Source organism: Schistocerca serialis, chromosome 1, assembly GCF_023864345.2.
Source record: "Schistocerca serialis cubense isolate TAMUIC-IGC-003099 chromosome 1, iqSchSeri2.2, whole genome shotgun sequence".
Classification (NCBI taxonomy): Eukaryota; Metazoa; Arthropoda; class Insecta; order Orthoptera; family Acrididae; genus Schistocerca; species Schistocerca serialis.
The window spans coordinates 1,011,041,301-1,011,057,695 of NC_064638.1; the positions used below are offsets into that span (position 1 = coordinate 1,011,041,301).

The window sequence follows — 16,395 nt, forward strand, 5'->3', positions numbered from 1 at the left end:
GTGACATGCGGTCTGCAGTGATTCATCAACAAATCGAGCAAATTAATTCATTCCTATATCCATATATAGGGTGATTCAGAAAAACATTTCCAAGCTGACATGGCACATCGGACCTACAACAAGCATCAGTAATCACATGCGAACTGGGGGTTACAAAGACCATCGAGAGCTACTAAATGGCATTGAAGATATAGGTCACATGCTATGAATGGACGTCCAATACAGGAGACACTCTTAGTTTTGTCCACATGCTTTGAAACACACCTGACATCAACACTGCATTAAAAGGAACACCCTCTCAAAGATATCTGGTGTATCTCAAAAACAGCTTGCTACCCCAACAATCCTGCCAGTAGGTCTTCCAGTGATGTAACAGGTGTTTCATACAGAAGGTCCTTCAGATACCCCCAGAGGAAAAAATCAGTTGGGGGGTCATTGGGTGATCGTGGTGGCCATACGACTGGCCCACCATGAACAATTCAGCAACTGGGAAAGGTTGCCTGCAAATGTGCCCCCAATTGTCTGCTGAAATGTACAGAGGCTCCATTATACTGAAATGGTGATGAGTAGGCACGGAAACATCATTCAGCATGTTCTGCAGAACTTCTCACAGGAATATGAGATATATATGACCATCAAGTCAGTCCTAGAGAATGTACAGCCCAATTAAACAGTCTCTGATGATGCCAGTCCACTCGTGACTGTAGCTTCTGCTCATGGTGTTTGCCACTACCGGTTCCTATGTGATTGCTGATCCTTGTTGTATGCCGGATGTTCCATGTCAGTTTGTAAGCAATTTTTTGAATTACCCTGTACAATATCTTCTTTCTGCTATTCTGTCACACCGACCCACATTACTGATTTGGCACATACACATCATTTCACTGCCATGACTTGTGTCAGCAGTGGATGGTCACATGACTGCTTGGTCCCAGTTTTACACCACATTCAGTACAACAAAGTGATGAGTATGCTCTTGTATGGGGAGTGACTAATATTTTGTCCACTAAAGTTATTGATGATGTATTCAAACAGTGTACATAGCAAGAACAAGAAAATTCAGTAACAAATAAGGCATCCTCTGCATAGGATTTTTCAGTCTTTCTCAAAACAGTGCAGTCATAAGATAAAGATCATGCAGCCAATTGGCAAAAAACACATTAGCACCTACAGCAAACAAACAAAGGCATCACAAAATGTCAATTGGATTCACATTTTTGGCGTCTGGGACATCCTTATAACAGATTCCTGAGCTGCCTTGATTCATGAATAGGATGGCCAAAACAGGAAAAAGGTCTCACCATTTAGGAAAGAAGACAACCAATACACTCAATAGTCTTGGGGAGCTACTTCTAAATTCTGCACTACTTTCTTTGGAAGAAGATTCATAACTGTTTGGTTGGAACAAAAAATTTTAGTAGGAATTTTGTTTTCATAAAGATGTTTTGTCTGAGATGTCATGTGCTCTAGTGTTTGGTCATCTTATCATACTCAAGATATAAAATCGAGAGGGATCTTTATTTTTGGCATCATTTTGTCACTTACAGAAACCAGAGTATTCTCTCTCTCTCTCTCTCTCTCTCTCTCTCTCTCTCTCTCTCTCTCTCTCTCTCTCTCCTCTCACACACACACACACACACACACACACACACACACACACACACACACACACCCCTTACTGTATAAATTTTATGAAGATGATATCTGTTCTTTCAGACATGTCCCAAGGAACAGATACCACCTTCATATAGATATGGCTTACCGGCCAATGATCTTCTTCAGTGCAGATGCACTCACATTGCCCGAAGTCTTACGGGAATAGGTAGATTGACTGCTGCGAGTAATGAATATAGTGGGCAGGGGCACTACAAATGTAGTGTGTGGACAGAAAGTTGGAAGTGTGGATCTCACGGGAAGCATGCCAGGGATAAGCCCCTGCAGTCACACTACCCTGTGTATCCTTGATGGCTCAGTCGGAGAGAGCGTCTACCAAGTAAGCAAGAGATCCCGGGTTCGAGTCCCGATTGGGGCACACATCAACGCCTGTAAGCAGCTAAGTGTCTGGATTTCATTGTAGTTTCATATAAATGTTTGGTAACATACGGTTGTAATGACTCAGTTTTGTTTTTTAAGTAAAACAACTCGGAGAAAATAATGTTGTACCAGAATTTACAACATACTTGCCTGGAAAAATCCATAGGCCATGAATTTCTCAACTTCACGTGGGATTTTCATAAATGAATAAATTTTCTCCCTCCGTGCAGAGTACCTTTCTTCATCATTCTCCAACAAGTAGCCTCTAGTGAGCTCCACCCTCAAGAAACGTAGTAGTGACACTGTCTCAGCTCCTGTATCCATCAAAATAAAAAGTTACTACACTACAAAGGTGTCTGTAGCTGCTGTGCCAGCTGAGAAAAAATTAATACCAATCAGTAATGTACTCAGATAAATTGACCATTAAAATAATACAACTCTAAGATAAAATTTACCAATGCAAAGAAACAACACTGAACTAACAATTAACTTCAGTTTCTCTGAAGATGTACAGCTCCAGCAGCTTACATGTCACTTTCATATGCTGCATTGTATCATGCTGTTATTGCTGTTACAGTAGAAGTGTTTCTTGTTATTTAGTTTCTTAGTTAGGTGTTCCACTGATCAATCTCACAGTAACCGTTATGAAGTGGAACAAGTCAAGTGCATAAGAAATGCACACATGAATCAAGGTTCAAATTAACTTTGGTTTCTCTGAATATATACAGCTCCAGCAGTACATGTGCATAAATTTGATGGAAAATACACTTTCATTTGATAAAATTGCAACACTAAGGTGAATACACCTAGATGAAATGGATTTCATATCGCAAGTTAGGTACATGACAATAAAAAAATTCCTACAGTTACAGAACCGTGATTTAACAGAGGCTTTTAGATATTATATCTACAAGTGTGGTTCGAAAAGTTCTCAGAATCACCATGAGAGGTCAGTGCTAGCGCAACAAGTTGTTCATGTAATATTCTTTTGAATATTGCCTATAAACACATGCCACGCCAGTGCTCTTGAAAGAGAGTTGTGGCAGTGACGTGGCCCTGTTGTTGTTCCCGCATAGTGATTTGTGAAGATAGAAAAAAAAAAAAATTTTAAAAAAATCAAGAATCAAGCAGTGATTAAGTACTTCATAAAGAAAGGTATGAAAGGAAAGGACATTCATGCTCATTTCCAGAATACACTGGGGGCTCTGCTCCTTCATATTCAACTGTTGCCAAGTGGACAAATGAATTTAAATTTGGTCGGGAGAGCTTAGATGCTGCTCTGTGCAGTGGTCGACCAAGATGTGTCACTACTAAAGAAATCATTGCAAAAGTGCACAAAATAGCCATGGTGGATCACTGATTAAAAGTGCGTAAACTGCTCACACTTGCCAGATGTCATCTGCAAGGGTATTTCACATTTTAATTGAAGAATTAGAAATGAAAAAATTATCTGCAAGATCGGCGCCGCAACAAGACAATGCATGCCCACACACAAGTGCCATTGCCTTGGCAAAATTACACAAACTAAGTATGAATTGTTGCCACACCTGCCTTATTCACCTGACATGGCTCCATTAGATTTCCATCTCTTCCCATAACTGAAAATTTTTCTTGGTGGACGAAGATTCACTTCAAACAAAGAATTGATAGCCGGAGCTGACAACTATTTTGCAGTCCTTAGAAAACACATTTTCGATATGGGATCAAGGCACTGGAACATCATTGGCCCAAGAGCATTAATCTACATGGAGACTTCATTGAAAAATAAAAAAAAGTTTCAGTGATGTAAGTACTTTTTTCTATTCTGTTCCAAGAACTTTTCAAACCACCATTGTATATCTTTACCCTGCAAAATACAGTGAAGTGCACAACACAGGGTACTTCTCGTTGTATCACTTATTGTGGCCTCTTCCCATGCCATCTGAATAATTTTATTCCACGGGACAAACGACAACTGAAATGTCTCTGTGTGGCCTGTAATTGGTTTTATTTTGTTTTTGTGGTCCCTATGGGAGGAGGAGTACATTCCTATATTCCTCATTTAATGCTAGTTCTTGAAATTTTATAAGTAGGCTGTCAAAGAAAAATTTATGTCTATATTCAAGCATTTGCCAGTTCAGATTTCTCACAATTTCCATGACACTCTGCCAAGTGTCAAATAAGCCTGCTGCTACATTTGCTGTGGCTCCTGTTATTCATTCAATATCCAATCTCTTTGTTTGTGTGTGTGTGTGTGTGTGTGTGTTTTTATTTTTTATAGTGAATTGCCAATCTTTGCACAACTTCAAAATCTTCTGAAGATGTTTCTGAATAATTGTACAGTTTTTTTTCTGGTAGTACTTCATTATAGATATCAGTATCGTCTGCAAAAAGTTTGGCGTTACTGTTAACACTGCCTACCAGGCCATTAATACACAACATGAACAGCAGAAGGACTCCCCTGGAACTTGTGTAAAATTACTTCTGCATCTGTGAATGACTCTCCATCCATGGTAACATGTGTCCTCCCTACCAGGAAATCCTCAATCCAGTTATATTTTTGCTAGACCCCATACAATCATACATTTGATAATAAGAGTAAGTGTGGTACTAAGTCAAAAACTTTTTGGAAGCCGAGAAAAACTACATCTACTTGGCTGTCTTGATCCATGGCATTCAGGGTGTCCTGTGAGAAAAGAAAGAGTTAGGTTTCACTTGATCAATGTTTTCAGAATGCATGCTGGTTGGCATGGAGGAGAACATTCTGTTCCACCTATATGGTCAATATTCAGTGACATGACTGGAATGCTCATTCAAGGCAAGAAAGTCTAATAAACAAGAGCTCTAAATGCATCCCTTAAGAGCTATGAGCACTTGTTTAGTAGCAGAGATGTGTTTCACAGGAGCGAAGATGAACAGGTTCTCACAGCTCTTAAGGAATGCATTTTAGTGCCCGCGTTTATACATATTTTTGCTTTGAATGACCATTCTCGAATATTAGCCATTCCTCCTGGGTCATCCTGTATACCATTACATGTGGGCTAAGAATGTTCTAAAAGTTTACAACTAACTGATGGCAAGGGTATCAGACAATAGTTTTATGCATCACCTCTGCTTCACTTCTTGTAGATGGATGCAGTCAGTGCTTTATCCCCACTACTGGGCACAGTTTTTAGTTCCAGAGATCTATGTATAATGTGGTTAAAAAGTGTGGCTAACTAATCTGCAAATTCTGTTCGGAATCTGACAGGGATTCCACAAGCCCTAGAGCTTTGTTCAGTTTTAACGACTTCATATTTTTCTCTTTACAAGTGATACTAATATCTATATTACTCATCCTTGCATTAAGAGTTTATCTTCCTGTTCCATTCACATATGGAACAGGGGAAGAATGACTGTTTCAATGCTTCTGTGCATGCTGTAATTATACTAATCTTGTTCTCAAAATCCCTATGTGAGCACCATGTAAGCAGGTTGTAGTATATTCTTAGAGTCATCATTTAAATCAGTTCTTGAAACTCCGTCCGTAGACTTTCTTGGGATATTTTATATCTATATTCAAGAGTTGGCCAGCTCCGTTTCTTCAGCATTACTGTAACGCTCTCCCACTGGTCAAACAAACTTATGACCATATGTGCTGCCCTTCTCTGTATATGTCCCCTCTTACTCCCACTTAGTACAAGTCCCGCACAGTTTAGCAATATTCTATAAATGGTTGCACAAGTGGTATGCAAGCAATCTCCTTTGTAGATTGACAGCACTTCCCCAGTATTCTACCACTAAATCAATGTCTACCACTTGCTTTACCCCTGACTGCGTCTATGTGATCATTCCATTTTATATCCCTACAAAGTGATACATTCAGGTATTTGTATGAGTTGACCAATTCTAAATGTTACTCAGTGATATACTGGCATAGGATACAATTTTTTTTTTTTTTTTTTTTTTTTTTTTCATTTTTGATGTGCACAGTTTTACATTTCTCAACATTTAAGGCAAATTGACAATCTTTGGAGCACTTTGAAATCTTATCAAGATGTGACTGAATATTTATGCAGCTTCTCTCTCACGGCACTTTATTATACATAACTGCATCACCTGCAATAGGTCTGAGATTACTATTAAAACAATCTGCAAGGTAATTAATATACAACAGACACAGTATGGGTCCCAACACATTTCCCTGGGGCACACTCATGAAGTTGTTTCCACTTCTGACAATCACTCTCAATCCAATATTAACATGCTGCATCCTCTCTGCCAAAAAGTCCTTAATCCAGCCACAAATTTCACTTGCTACCCCATATAATCATACTTTTGACAATTAATGTAGATGTGGACTGAGTCAAATGCTTTTCACAAATCAAGGAATACTACAGCTACCCGACTGCCTTGATCCAAAGCTTTCAAAATGACATGGGAGAAAAAGTGTGATTTGGGTTTCACACGATTGCTGTCTTCGGAATCCAGGCTGCTTGGCATGGAGGAGGTCATTCTGTTCAAGACATTTCATTATGTTTGAGCTTGAAAGCATTCTAAGATTCCATGACAAATTGATGTCAAGGATACTGGATGGTAGTTTTGTAGATCACTTCTACTTTCCTTCTTGTAGACGAGTGCAATCTGTCTTTCTTCCAACTACTGGGAACAGTTTTTTGTCCAAGGGATCGATGAAAGATTATAGAAGAAGAGGAGCTAACTCAGACGCAAATTCAGTATGGAACCCGATAGGGATTCCATCAAGCATTAGAGCTTTGCTCAATTTTAACAATTTCAGCTTTTTCTCAACTCCACCTACACTGAAACGTATTTCACTCATGTTTTCAGTGGTGCAAACTCTTGAGTTTTCCTTTGTAAAGGATCATTAGAAAACAGATTTAAGCATTTCAGCTTTTGCTTTGCTAATCTCAATTTCAATTCCTGTCTTATTTGCTAGGGACTGGATACTAACTTTGGTGCCACTAACAGCCTTTACATACAACAAGCATGTCTTTGGGTTTCTTGAAGTACCATTTGGTAATATTCAGCTATGGTAGTCACTGAAGGCTACACACATTGCTCTCTTGACAGCCAAATGTGTATCACTAAGCATATCTCTATCTGCAGTCCTATGCTGTTTCTTTAGGAGTCTCTCCCATTATGAACTGTCCCATTGGGTACATATCTATACAGTGCAGGTTCAACTATTCTTTTAAACTTGAGCCATAGTTCCTCTACATGCTCCCGTCTTGTGCTTAAAGTTTCAATTTCCCCACTGAGATATGACATTACTGACTTTTAATCTAGTTTACTAAATATATATAATTTCTGCTTGTTTTGGCTGTTCGTTGTACACTGATAATCATTATTGTGACAAGCACATCATAGTCACTGATGCCACTTTCAATGTGGACATCCTCAAAGATATCAGATCTATCTGTTGCCACTAAATCCAATATATTTCCATTATGAGTGGGGTTCTGAACTATCTGTTCTAGGAAGTTTTCACAGAAGGCATTTAGTAACATTTCTCAGGCTGTCTTATCACACCCACCAGCAACAAAACTGCAATTTTTTCAACTGATTGTTGGAAGTCTCTGCCAATGATTACAATATGATTGGGGAACATGCATACACAAGAACTGAGGTTTTCTCTGAAGTTTTTGGTCTTGGCAGCTGATGAATCTGAGTCTGGTGGATGTCACAAGGATTGTATTACCATTTTATGCCCACCCCTGACACTGAGTCTTGCCCAAACAATCTCACAAGCAGCCCAATTTCTGTCTCGCTGAACCTGAGTTTCTTGTCTTCTGTGACAAATACGTCACCTCCATTTCCCATTAGCCTATCCTTTCAATATACACTTAAATTTCCCCAATAACCTCACTGCTATCAATTTCAGGTTTCAATTAGCTTTCTGTATCTAGTACTAACTATGTGAGATTCACTGCTTTTCAGGAGGATTTCAAACTCTGGCACTTCGTTGCAAATGCTTCAGCAATTAACCACTAGGATTTTAATACTCTCACTTGTGGGGGGGGGGGGGGGGGAGGCATTTCTTTTGATCTTACACTGATATTTCTGGGTTTCCTACAGCTATCATTATCTGGGCTGCATGGAGAGTCATTTAATAAAATAAAAAAGTAATAAAAAAAAACTAATGTTCACCCCATACACAGTCAGTTACCTGGGTGGCAGCCTCTGATGTGCAGTGCAGCCCTGACCCATTTAGGGAGACCCTACTGTTCTCAAGTCTTTGGCTCAAGTCCAGGAAGTCGCAGTCTAGTTTGCCACAGAACCTTTGAAGTCTCAGGTTCAGTCCTTACACCTGACTCAGAACCAAGAAGCCACTGACTGATGGACACACACCATGGATACAGAAACATTTCTCACATCATGGGTACAGAAACATTTAAGGTGGAATGGATGTCTGAAAATTGAAGTGAAAATAGAAGCAACACTTCTAGATTTTTTGTAAGAGTAAATTACTGTAAATATTATATTTTAGGCAGTAGGTGCTGCATAATGGTCCTTAACCAAATTCAATCACACAATAAAGAATAAATTAAACAGCAGCCTAAGGAGTTACATGATGTTATTTCTACAATTTATCACAGCTTTGGAATATAAACAATAACAAAACTGGGTTTCTTCAGAAGTAACTTTGAGAGACAGTATACCATGCAGCTCCTCACTCCTCCCCTACCCCACCCCCACCCTCAAAAAAATCTGTTCTACTTGGTAAAATTCTACCAAGTGCTTAGCCAATTATCCTAACACACAGAAAGTCAACAATCAATTTCGACTGCAACTGTTATTAAAAAGTTATATGTGCACCCTTGGTAGCTTCATTTGTGTGGTACAAAATAGATAATTATTTTTACTAGAACCCATAACTGGTGACCTCAGTGTGATAGTCTGTACACAAGACTCACTCCAATCATTATTTCAGTTTTCTGTGGCAATTTAAATTTGCTTTTTAAATGGAAAACGTACCAGTATGGAAATATTGCATGTGACAGTGAAACTGTCACTTTCCTAGCAAAAGAAGTGGATCCCCAATTTATTACCGCAAATATTAGCAACGAGGTGACAAAATATCATTATATTTTTTATATCAAGAACGCACATAAAACTTTTGAATAACAGTCGCAATGGAAACTATAAATAGAAATAAACTAATTACTCCAATGTGTATACACAAATTTTACAGAGTTTGCATTTCACTGTGTCCCCTGAAGCCACACCACCTTGAGTGAGCTTCCATACTCCCTGTTCTAGGTAGTTTGCAGGGAAAGCATTTAGTAAAGTTTCACAGATTGGCACGTCACACCACCTCTTCCAAAACTGTCGTTATACCAATTGATTGTTTGATGACTGAAGTCTCTTCTGATGACAGCGCGATTGGCGGACATATGTACAGAGAGCTGAGTTCTTCTCAAAAATTCTTAGTTACGCCTGGTGCTGAGATTAATGATCATTTGAAGGAACTAATTATAAATTTATGGTCAAAAATTTAAACTGAGTCTTGCCCAGATAATCTTTACTCTGAAACCTAAGGTAGGAGGAAAAGTTTACACGAAAATTATCTTTATGTCAAGTATTGCAATTCTGTAGTTTCGCTGGAACTTTTTTATTGTCAGCAACAAAAACCATTTAGGAGAACAAGTTTTGATAAGTTAGTGTAAGAATTCAAATATCTTTCAAAAGGCTTCAGCAAGATGTTTGGTCATCTGCTTTAGAAAATATTCAAGCCCAGCAAGCTAGATAACAGTGTCCCGTTCAGATATGCATAATATACAGCTGTTAGTACACATCTTGGTAGATATCTCTGCGCAACAAAAATGTAGCTGGGCTACTCACCAACAGCCCACATTCAATCAGCAACGTGGGGGATGCCTGTAATCCGCTTTTATCAGCATGTATACTGGTGATGGTGTTGATCCCAGGAGAGATAAAAAATAGAAAGAAACTTATCACACAGATGTCTCATCTCCACTGTACAATGCACAACAAACACACATGTCCACATGCCTCTCATTTTATAAACCTACACTTTCACTTTTCTCTTTGCAGTCTCCCTCTTTTTTAGTTTATCCCCATCACCTGTGCCCTCAAACCTCTCCACCATTTCACTGTGTGTCACATTCAGTTTCTCCTGACTGCAGCAGGACGGGCTCACTAGTAACATTTCGTTTCCAGCTGTCAACCTTTCCCCTCCCACCCACACATCCCTCTCCTCTATCCATCCCTAAACCCTCTCCACTTCCCTATTCCTTTCACCCACTCCATCCAACACATCCCCTCACCGAACATGGCTGTACTGCCAGAACAATGGAGACAAGAGGCACAATGTAATTGTGTATGTGTGCTAGCCTTTGTTAGCCATGATCCTTGACTTTTTAGATGGGGATGTGCCATGTAAAAATCCAGTATCAACACTCCCCTTCTGTTAAACACTACCCCACTACTCTCTTCCAAATAACCATCAATCTATCTACCATCAGGTCACAAGTAAGCTAACCTCTTTTCTTGGGAGCTGTAAAATTTTCAAGTAGTTTCTCTTTCAGCATAGTTGTTCTGTGACGAAACACAGTTTCCTACCAACTGCAAGGACTTCCAAGAACATTTAACTTTCTTCATGTTGATGAAAACATTTTACTTCATGAATCTGCTAAATGGTATTCTTATGATCTAACAAGCATTCAAGTAGTTTGCTTAAACTGTCTACATGAAACTGAAATGTCATTCAAATTTCCTCAAAAGCATTATTCTTTGCTGCAATGTATTCCTCAGCCTACTGCAGAAACCTGGACACACTTTTGAATTCCACACAGCCTGCAGTTGGAAACTTCCTTATTGTATCCAAGTTCTCAAGCAATGGGAAATCCTTCTCTGTATTTATCTCACGCACAGCCTACTGCTCCAATTCATGTAAAGTTCCCTACAGAAGGAAGCCTGAAAGCTTTTGCATATAGAACTGCCATTCTTTAATGTATTCTTCTTCTATCACCACTAGATCAATTCATTAATGACCATGGTTTAGAGCCCATGGTAATTTGTGGGCCCTCACAAAATTCCGTCCAAAAGCCAGAAGACGACAAGGGCACACTACCTCCATTAGGAAAATGCATGGCAGAGTGGTCTTCAAATCAATCTCTGGATTGAAGATAGTTTTAAATTTTTTTACACCAATGTATCTCAATGAAGACATAGGCTGCTACTTGTGTGAGTGAGTAAGGGGTGTGCAGAAATGCTAATTTCCTTTGGTACACAGTTTATTACATATACATCTAAATACATACTCCCCAAGTCACTGTACAGTGTGTTGCAGAGGGTACCCTCTATGACTCCTGTTCCACTAGCAGACTGAGTGAGGGAAAAATGACTGTCTATATGCCTCCATATGAGCCCTAATTTCTCATATCTTATCTTTGTGAGCCTTATGTGAAATTTACATTGGTGGCAGTAGAATTGTTCTGGAGTCAGTTTCAAATGCCGGTTCTCTAAATTTTCTCAATAGTATTCCTAAAAAGAAATTTGCCTTCCCTCCACAAATTCACATTTGTGTTCCCAAAGCATCTCTGTAACACCTGCTTGTTGTTCGAACCTACTGATAACAAATCTGAATTGCTTCAATGTTTTTCTTTAATCCGACCTGGTGTGAATCCAAAATACTCAAGCAGTACTCAAGAATAGGTCGCACTAGTGTCTTATACATGGTCTCCCTTCCAGATTAACCACACTTTCCTAAAACTCTCTCAACAAACTGAAGTTGACCAATCACCTTCCCTACCACAACCCTCACATGATTGTTCAATTCAATATCACTCTGCAATGTTAAACCCAGATAATTAAATGATGTGACTGAGTCAAGCAGGACACTATTAATTCTGGATCCAGTCATTATATATGTGCTTTCATTTTGACTAAATTTTAACATGCTATAGAAACTAATGTATTTTGTAGATCATCTCTATGATATGTTTGAAGTGGTCTCTCTTTCAGGAAGCCAAACCCGCAATTTTCAACCCCTTATTGATAAGGCATATGGTCAGTTCCATGTTCCGCAGCTCATTTGTACAATAAATCATAATGATGTGAAATGGGTCATTTTACATTCCCACCACAAATTAATCTGTAAATATGGCTACATGATGACCATTCACAGAATTTTTTGTTTTATATACACAGATGTGTGTTAGTAATTCCTAACGACTACCTTTTACACATCACAATAATACAAGGAGTTTTGAGAAACTTTTTCAGTTTCTTTTCAAATTTTACTTTGCTGTCTGCCACACATCTAAATGATCAAAATTTTTACTTGCAACATTTTACAACCCTTTCTGTGCTAAAGAAACCTTTAATGTGGAGTAATTAGTGTCATTTTTTCCCTTCTGGTACTGTAATTATGTACCTCACTGTTCCTTTTGACTGCAGTGGATTATTTAGAACAAATTTCATGATGGAATAAATATACTGTGAATCACTGGTCAAAATGCCTAACTCTTTAAACAGATATCTACAAGATGATTGTGAGGGAGCAACACACATTTTTACAGCATGTTTTTGAGCAATGAATACTTTCTTTCTTAAAGACGAGTTATTCGAGAATATTGTTTCATATGACAAGAAGAATGGTGGAAAGACCGAGTAAAGTGGCAAAGTACCATTGATAGCCCAACCCGACCAGATGTTGGATAGAGGGTAAATGATGATGATGACATTACTGAATGAAAAGATGCATAATATGTCAACTTACTGGTTTGTCTCACCCCAAGATTTGCAAAGCTTCAAAATGTAAGTGCAGCTGAACTAAGCTGTTTCAGGAGCCCAAAAAAATTTTCCCCCAGTTTAAATTCTTGTCAATATGGACATCAACACATTGTGAAGTTTCCACCACATTTATTATTTCCTCAAAATGTATTACACACATCACAGATGTAGTACTTCTAGAAGTGCCGAAAAGTATATGTCGAGTCTCTTTGAAATTGAGAGTGAGAACATTTGCTGAAAGCCTGTGGATGGAATCGGCCAATTCCGTTGACCCTTGTATATGTACACTTGGACTGATCAGAATATTAGTGTGATCCACAAAAAGAACAAAATAGTTAACCACAGATTGAGCCTTGGGATATGTGATTTCTCCCCAGTCAGAATATTGTGCCATGATTACAATGGCTGTATTACTAAGTACAACTGTTTGTGTTCTTTTGGTCAGACATGGAGTTGGATGGATACAGACAACAAACTAGTCCCATCTTTACAATTGAAAACAAAGTGCATCCTCAATTTAACACCTTTTAATATCCCAGAAATAAAAACCAAATTTTAGTGTTTACAACCGATTTCATGTCAATATTCTCCCCCCACTGTTTCCTCAGCTGACAAATGTGTAGTTATCTTGCTTTCTGCAATCCTCCAGAAAGCTGAATTAAGAATATGCCCTACATGGAAATGAAGTATGATATTGCAACAAACCCACACCCTAGCTGCAGCAATGAAAATGCACATTATAGTTGTGAACAAGTATAATCAACACCCTCTCCAGAAGTGTAGTTCTCAAAAGACGAGTGTTGTTATGGTAGTAACTAATTTGTCTTAATGCTACACGTATGTATTCTCAATCAATGATCCCAGCCGCTACTAAACAAAAGCACGAGTTTGCGTTCGCATAGTTACTATTACTCGATTTAGCAATCTCCTGCTTATGAAGCACACCTTGGATATTAGCTAATAAATGAAACAGGGTACATGTCAGTCGTTTTTATAAACCGCATTGCAGCACCCACAATTACCAATAACGACAACAAAAATCATTATGTACACCCTTTGTGTGTGGTATATTACTATGAGCCAACTAACAAAGTAACTTTAAAAAGGGCTACTGCACAATTCCAGAATTTCATTAATCACTTAGTAACTGCAACTTCCAATACAGCACACAGCTATTATGTACTCAGAATTACACACGTCTTCCAATCTAATCTCCTGTTGCTTGATACAGAGTACTTGAATTTAGGAAAACGTGACGCTCGGTGACTTTTATCTGATTGTTACACCATAGTAATTAAAATACATCACTAACCTCTTCTCTTGTCGCCCTCCTTCGCTCCGGTGGAGTGATCATTTCCCGTGTAATACCTCTTATCCTTTTCGAAGAACAGTTCTTCCACTTTGTTTTCATTGTCGTAGTGAACTTTCGAGGTTTGCTCAAAGCGAATTTTTCTCTCCAACAACACGTTCGACGCTTTATTATTTTCAGGCATTGCACATGCAATAACATCACGTCAGCCGACAAAACAATAAACTGGCCCACCGGCAGAGTGCAGTATTTGAAAATATGACAGGTGCACCAACCCAGCTGACTATAAACATGGCGGCATCTAAAGACAGAGTGGGGAGTAACAGGTGTAAAATACTAATAATCGGCGCAGGTATGGCGGGATTGTCAGCGGCACATCATTTAGTAAAAAATGGCGTAACTGACTTCAAGATACTGGAAGCTAGGAGAAGAATCGGTGGCAGAATTGTTTCTATTCCAACCGGTAAGTTCCTTTAACCTGTCAACAATGTAAATACGCGCATAAATGAAATTGATAAGAAAAGTAACACATTACTAAATGCTGTATTCAGATTTGGAGTAGTCTGTTAACGCTACAGAGGGCAGTTGATTCTGATTTTTCATTATAGACCATCATAGGGTGGAATTAGGGGCCAATTGGATCCATGGAGTACTTGGGAATCCCATGTACGAACTAGCCATGACAAATGGTCTCATAGACATAGTCCACGTTCCTAAACCGCACAGAGTTGTAGCTGCTACAGAAGATGGTAAACTTATACCATTCCAGTTACTACAGGTAAAGTGACAGTTTCTGAATTTCATTGTGTTACTAGACACTTTGATCAGAGAACAGTTGCCACTGAATATTTAACTAATGTGTTATTTTTTTATTGCAGGAGATTTATGAGGCCTACGTATGTTTTCTTCGACGTTGTGAGGAATATTTCCTGTGCCACTATTTGCCTCCAGCTGGTGTTCACAGTGTAGGAGAACACATTAATCTAGAAGCTGCATTGTACTTAGACCACTGTCAAAATCCAGAAGAACGTCAGATACGTCAGTTAATATTTGATTGTTTGTTAAAACGCGAAACTTGTATTACTGGTTGTCATTCCATGGATGAAATAGATCTGTTAGAATTGGGCAGCTACACTGAACTTCAAGGAGGAAACATAGTGCTACCTTCTGGTTACAGCAGCATCCTGGAACCCATAGCAAAAGTCATACCACCCCAAAATATTGTTACAGGTAAACCTGTGGCAACAGTCAGATGGAATTGCAGTAACGAAATGCAGTTATCTAATATGACAAGCCCTGGAGGTGACTCGGGTATTGACATTCTTGCAAATGGAGATCCAGGAAATGATTCTGATGACTCTGATAGGACTGTCACTGGTGATTTCCCAAAATTTGTAGAACATTCAAGCAGGGAAGGAAGCTGTGAAGCAGCAGATAAAAAAAGTAGCACAAAATCTCAGTGCAGTGCTGAGAGTGGTGAAAGTTCTGGCACAGGTGTTCAACAGTCAACAGTGAATTCTGCTTCAGGACAGTGTAGTCAACAGGATGACAGTGAAAATTCAGATTCTTGTGTTTTACCTCCAAGTGTAGAAATTGTGTGTAATGATGGTGACACTTATTATGCTGATCATGTTATATGCACAGTACCACTTGGAGTTTTGAAAGAAAGGGCATCTACAATGTTCTGCCCTCCATTGCCTCAATATAAGACTGAATCAATCAACAGGCTTCTTTTTGGAACAGTTGACAAAATATTTCTGGAATATGATCGCCCATTTCTCAACCCAGACATATCAGAACTTATGCTTCTTTGGAAAAGTGATGCAGCAGAGAATGGAAATGAAGACTCATGTGAGTTGATTATCTTTTTGCTGTGCCTTTGTTTTCTCTCGCAATTCAGCTTTTTTATTTTAGTATAGTATTGTCATTTGTTAGGCCTCTAGTCCTAACATTAATAGGCCTATAAAAATATAAATAGTAGTTTGTTTGTTTTGAGTGCAGTTTTGTGATTCTGTCTCTCTTTCTCTTCCCTCAAATTCTGACATTGATGCATCCAAAAAATAAATTATTAACCTCTCTCTTTGCAATCAGTTGCAAGAGGTGAGTGACACACACCAGATCTCCAGCATTCAGTAAGCTACACATGCGTCCTGGATCGTCCCAAATAACAAGCACTTCCAGGTTAACACCGATTGGATTCTGGTTTAAGAAAACCAGATTCACCAGCTGGAGGCTGTTCTGTTCCACCAGTCTTGTAACTTTGTCCATGCTTCAGTGACAGCTAAAATTGCCGTATTTGACCAACAAAAAATATA

The 16,395-nt window shown here is 38.8% G+C and overlaps 2 protein-coding genes across 2 annotated transcripts in view; one reads left to right on the top strand and one right to left on the bottom strand.

The window, feature by feature from the left end:
* LOC126413380 (protein TAPT1 homolog) overlaps positions 1 to 14,318 on the bottom strand; it is a 135,967-nt gene extending 121,649 nt beyond the window's left edge. Inside the window, exons 1-2 of the mRNA XM_050083260.1 lie at positions 14,084 to 14,318; positions 2,185 to 2,348 (exon numbers count right to left, since the gene is read on the bottom strand). Of these exons, the coding sequence (XP_049939217.1) occupies positions 2,185 to 2,348; positions 14,084 to 14,264 (345 nt within the window). The 5' untranslated portion in view covers positions 14,265 to 14,318. The remainder of the gene's footprint in view (positions 1 to 2,184; positions 2,349 to 14,083) is intronic.
* Positions 14,319 to 14,338: 20 nt separating this feature from the next.
* The window catches only part of LOC126454952 (spermine oxidase), an 80,563-nt gene continuing 78,506 nt past the window's right edge, over positions 14,339 to 16,395 (top strand). The window contains exons 1-3 of the mRNA XM_050091140.1: positions 14,339 to 14,543; positions 14,689 to 14,858; positions 14,959 to 15,931. Coding sequence (XP_049947097.1) covers positions 14,339 to 14,543; positions 14,689 to 14,858; positions 14,959 to 15,931 — 1,348 coding nt within the window. The remainder of the gene's footprint in view (positions 14,544 to 14,688; positions 14,859 to 14,958; positions 15,932 to 16,395) is intronic.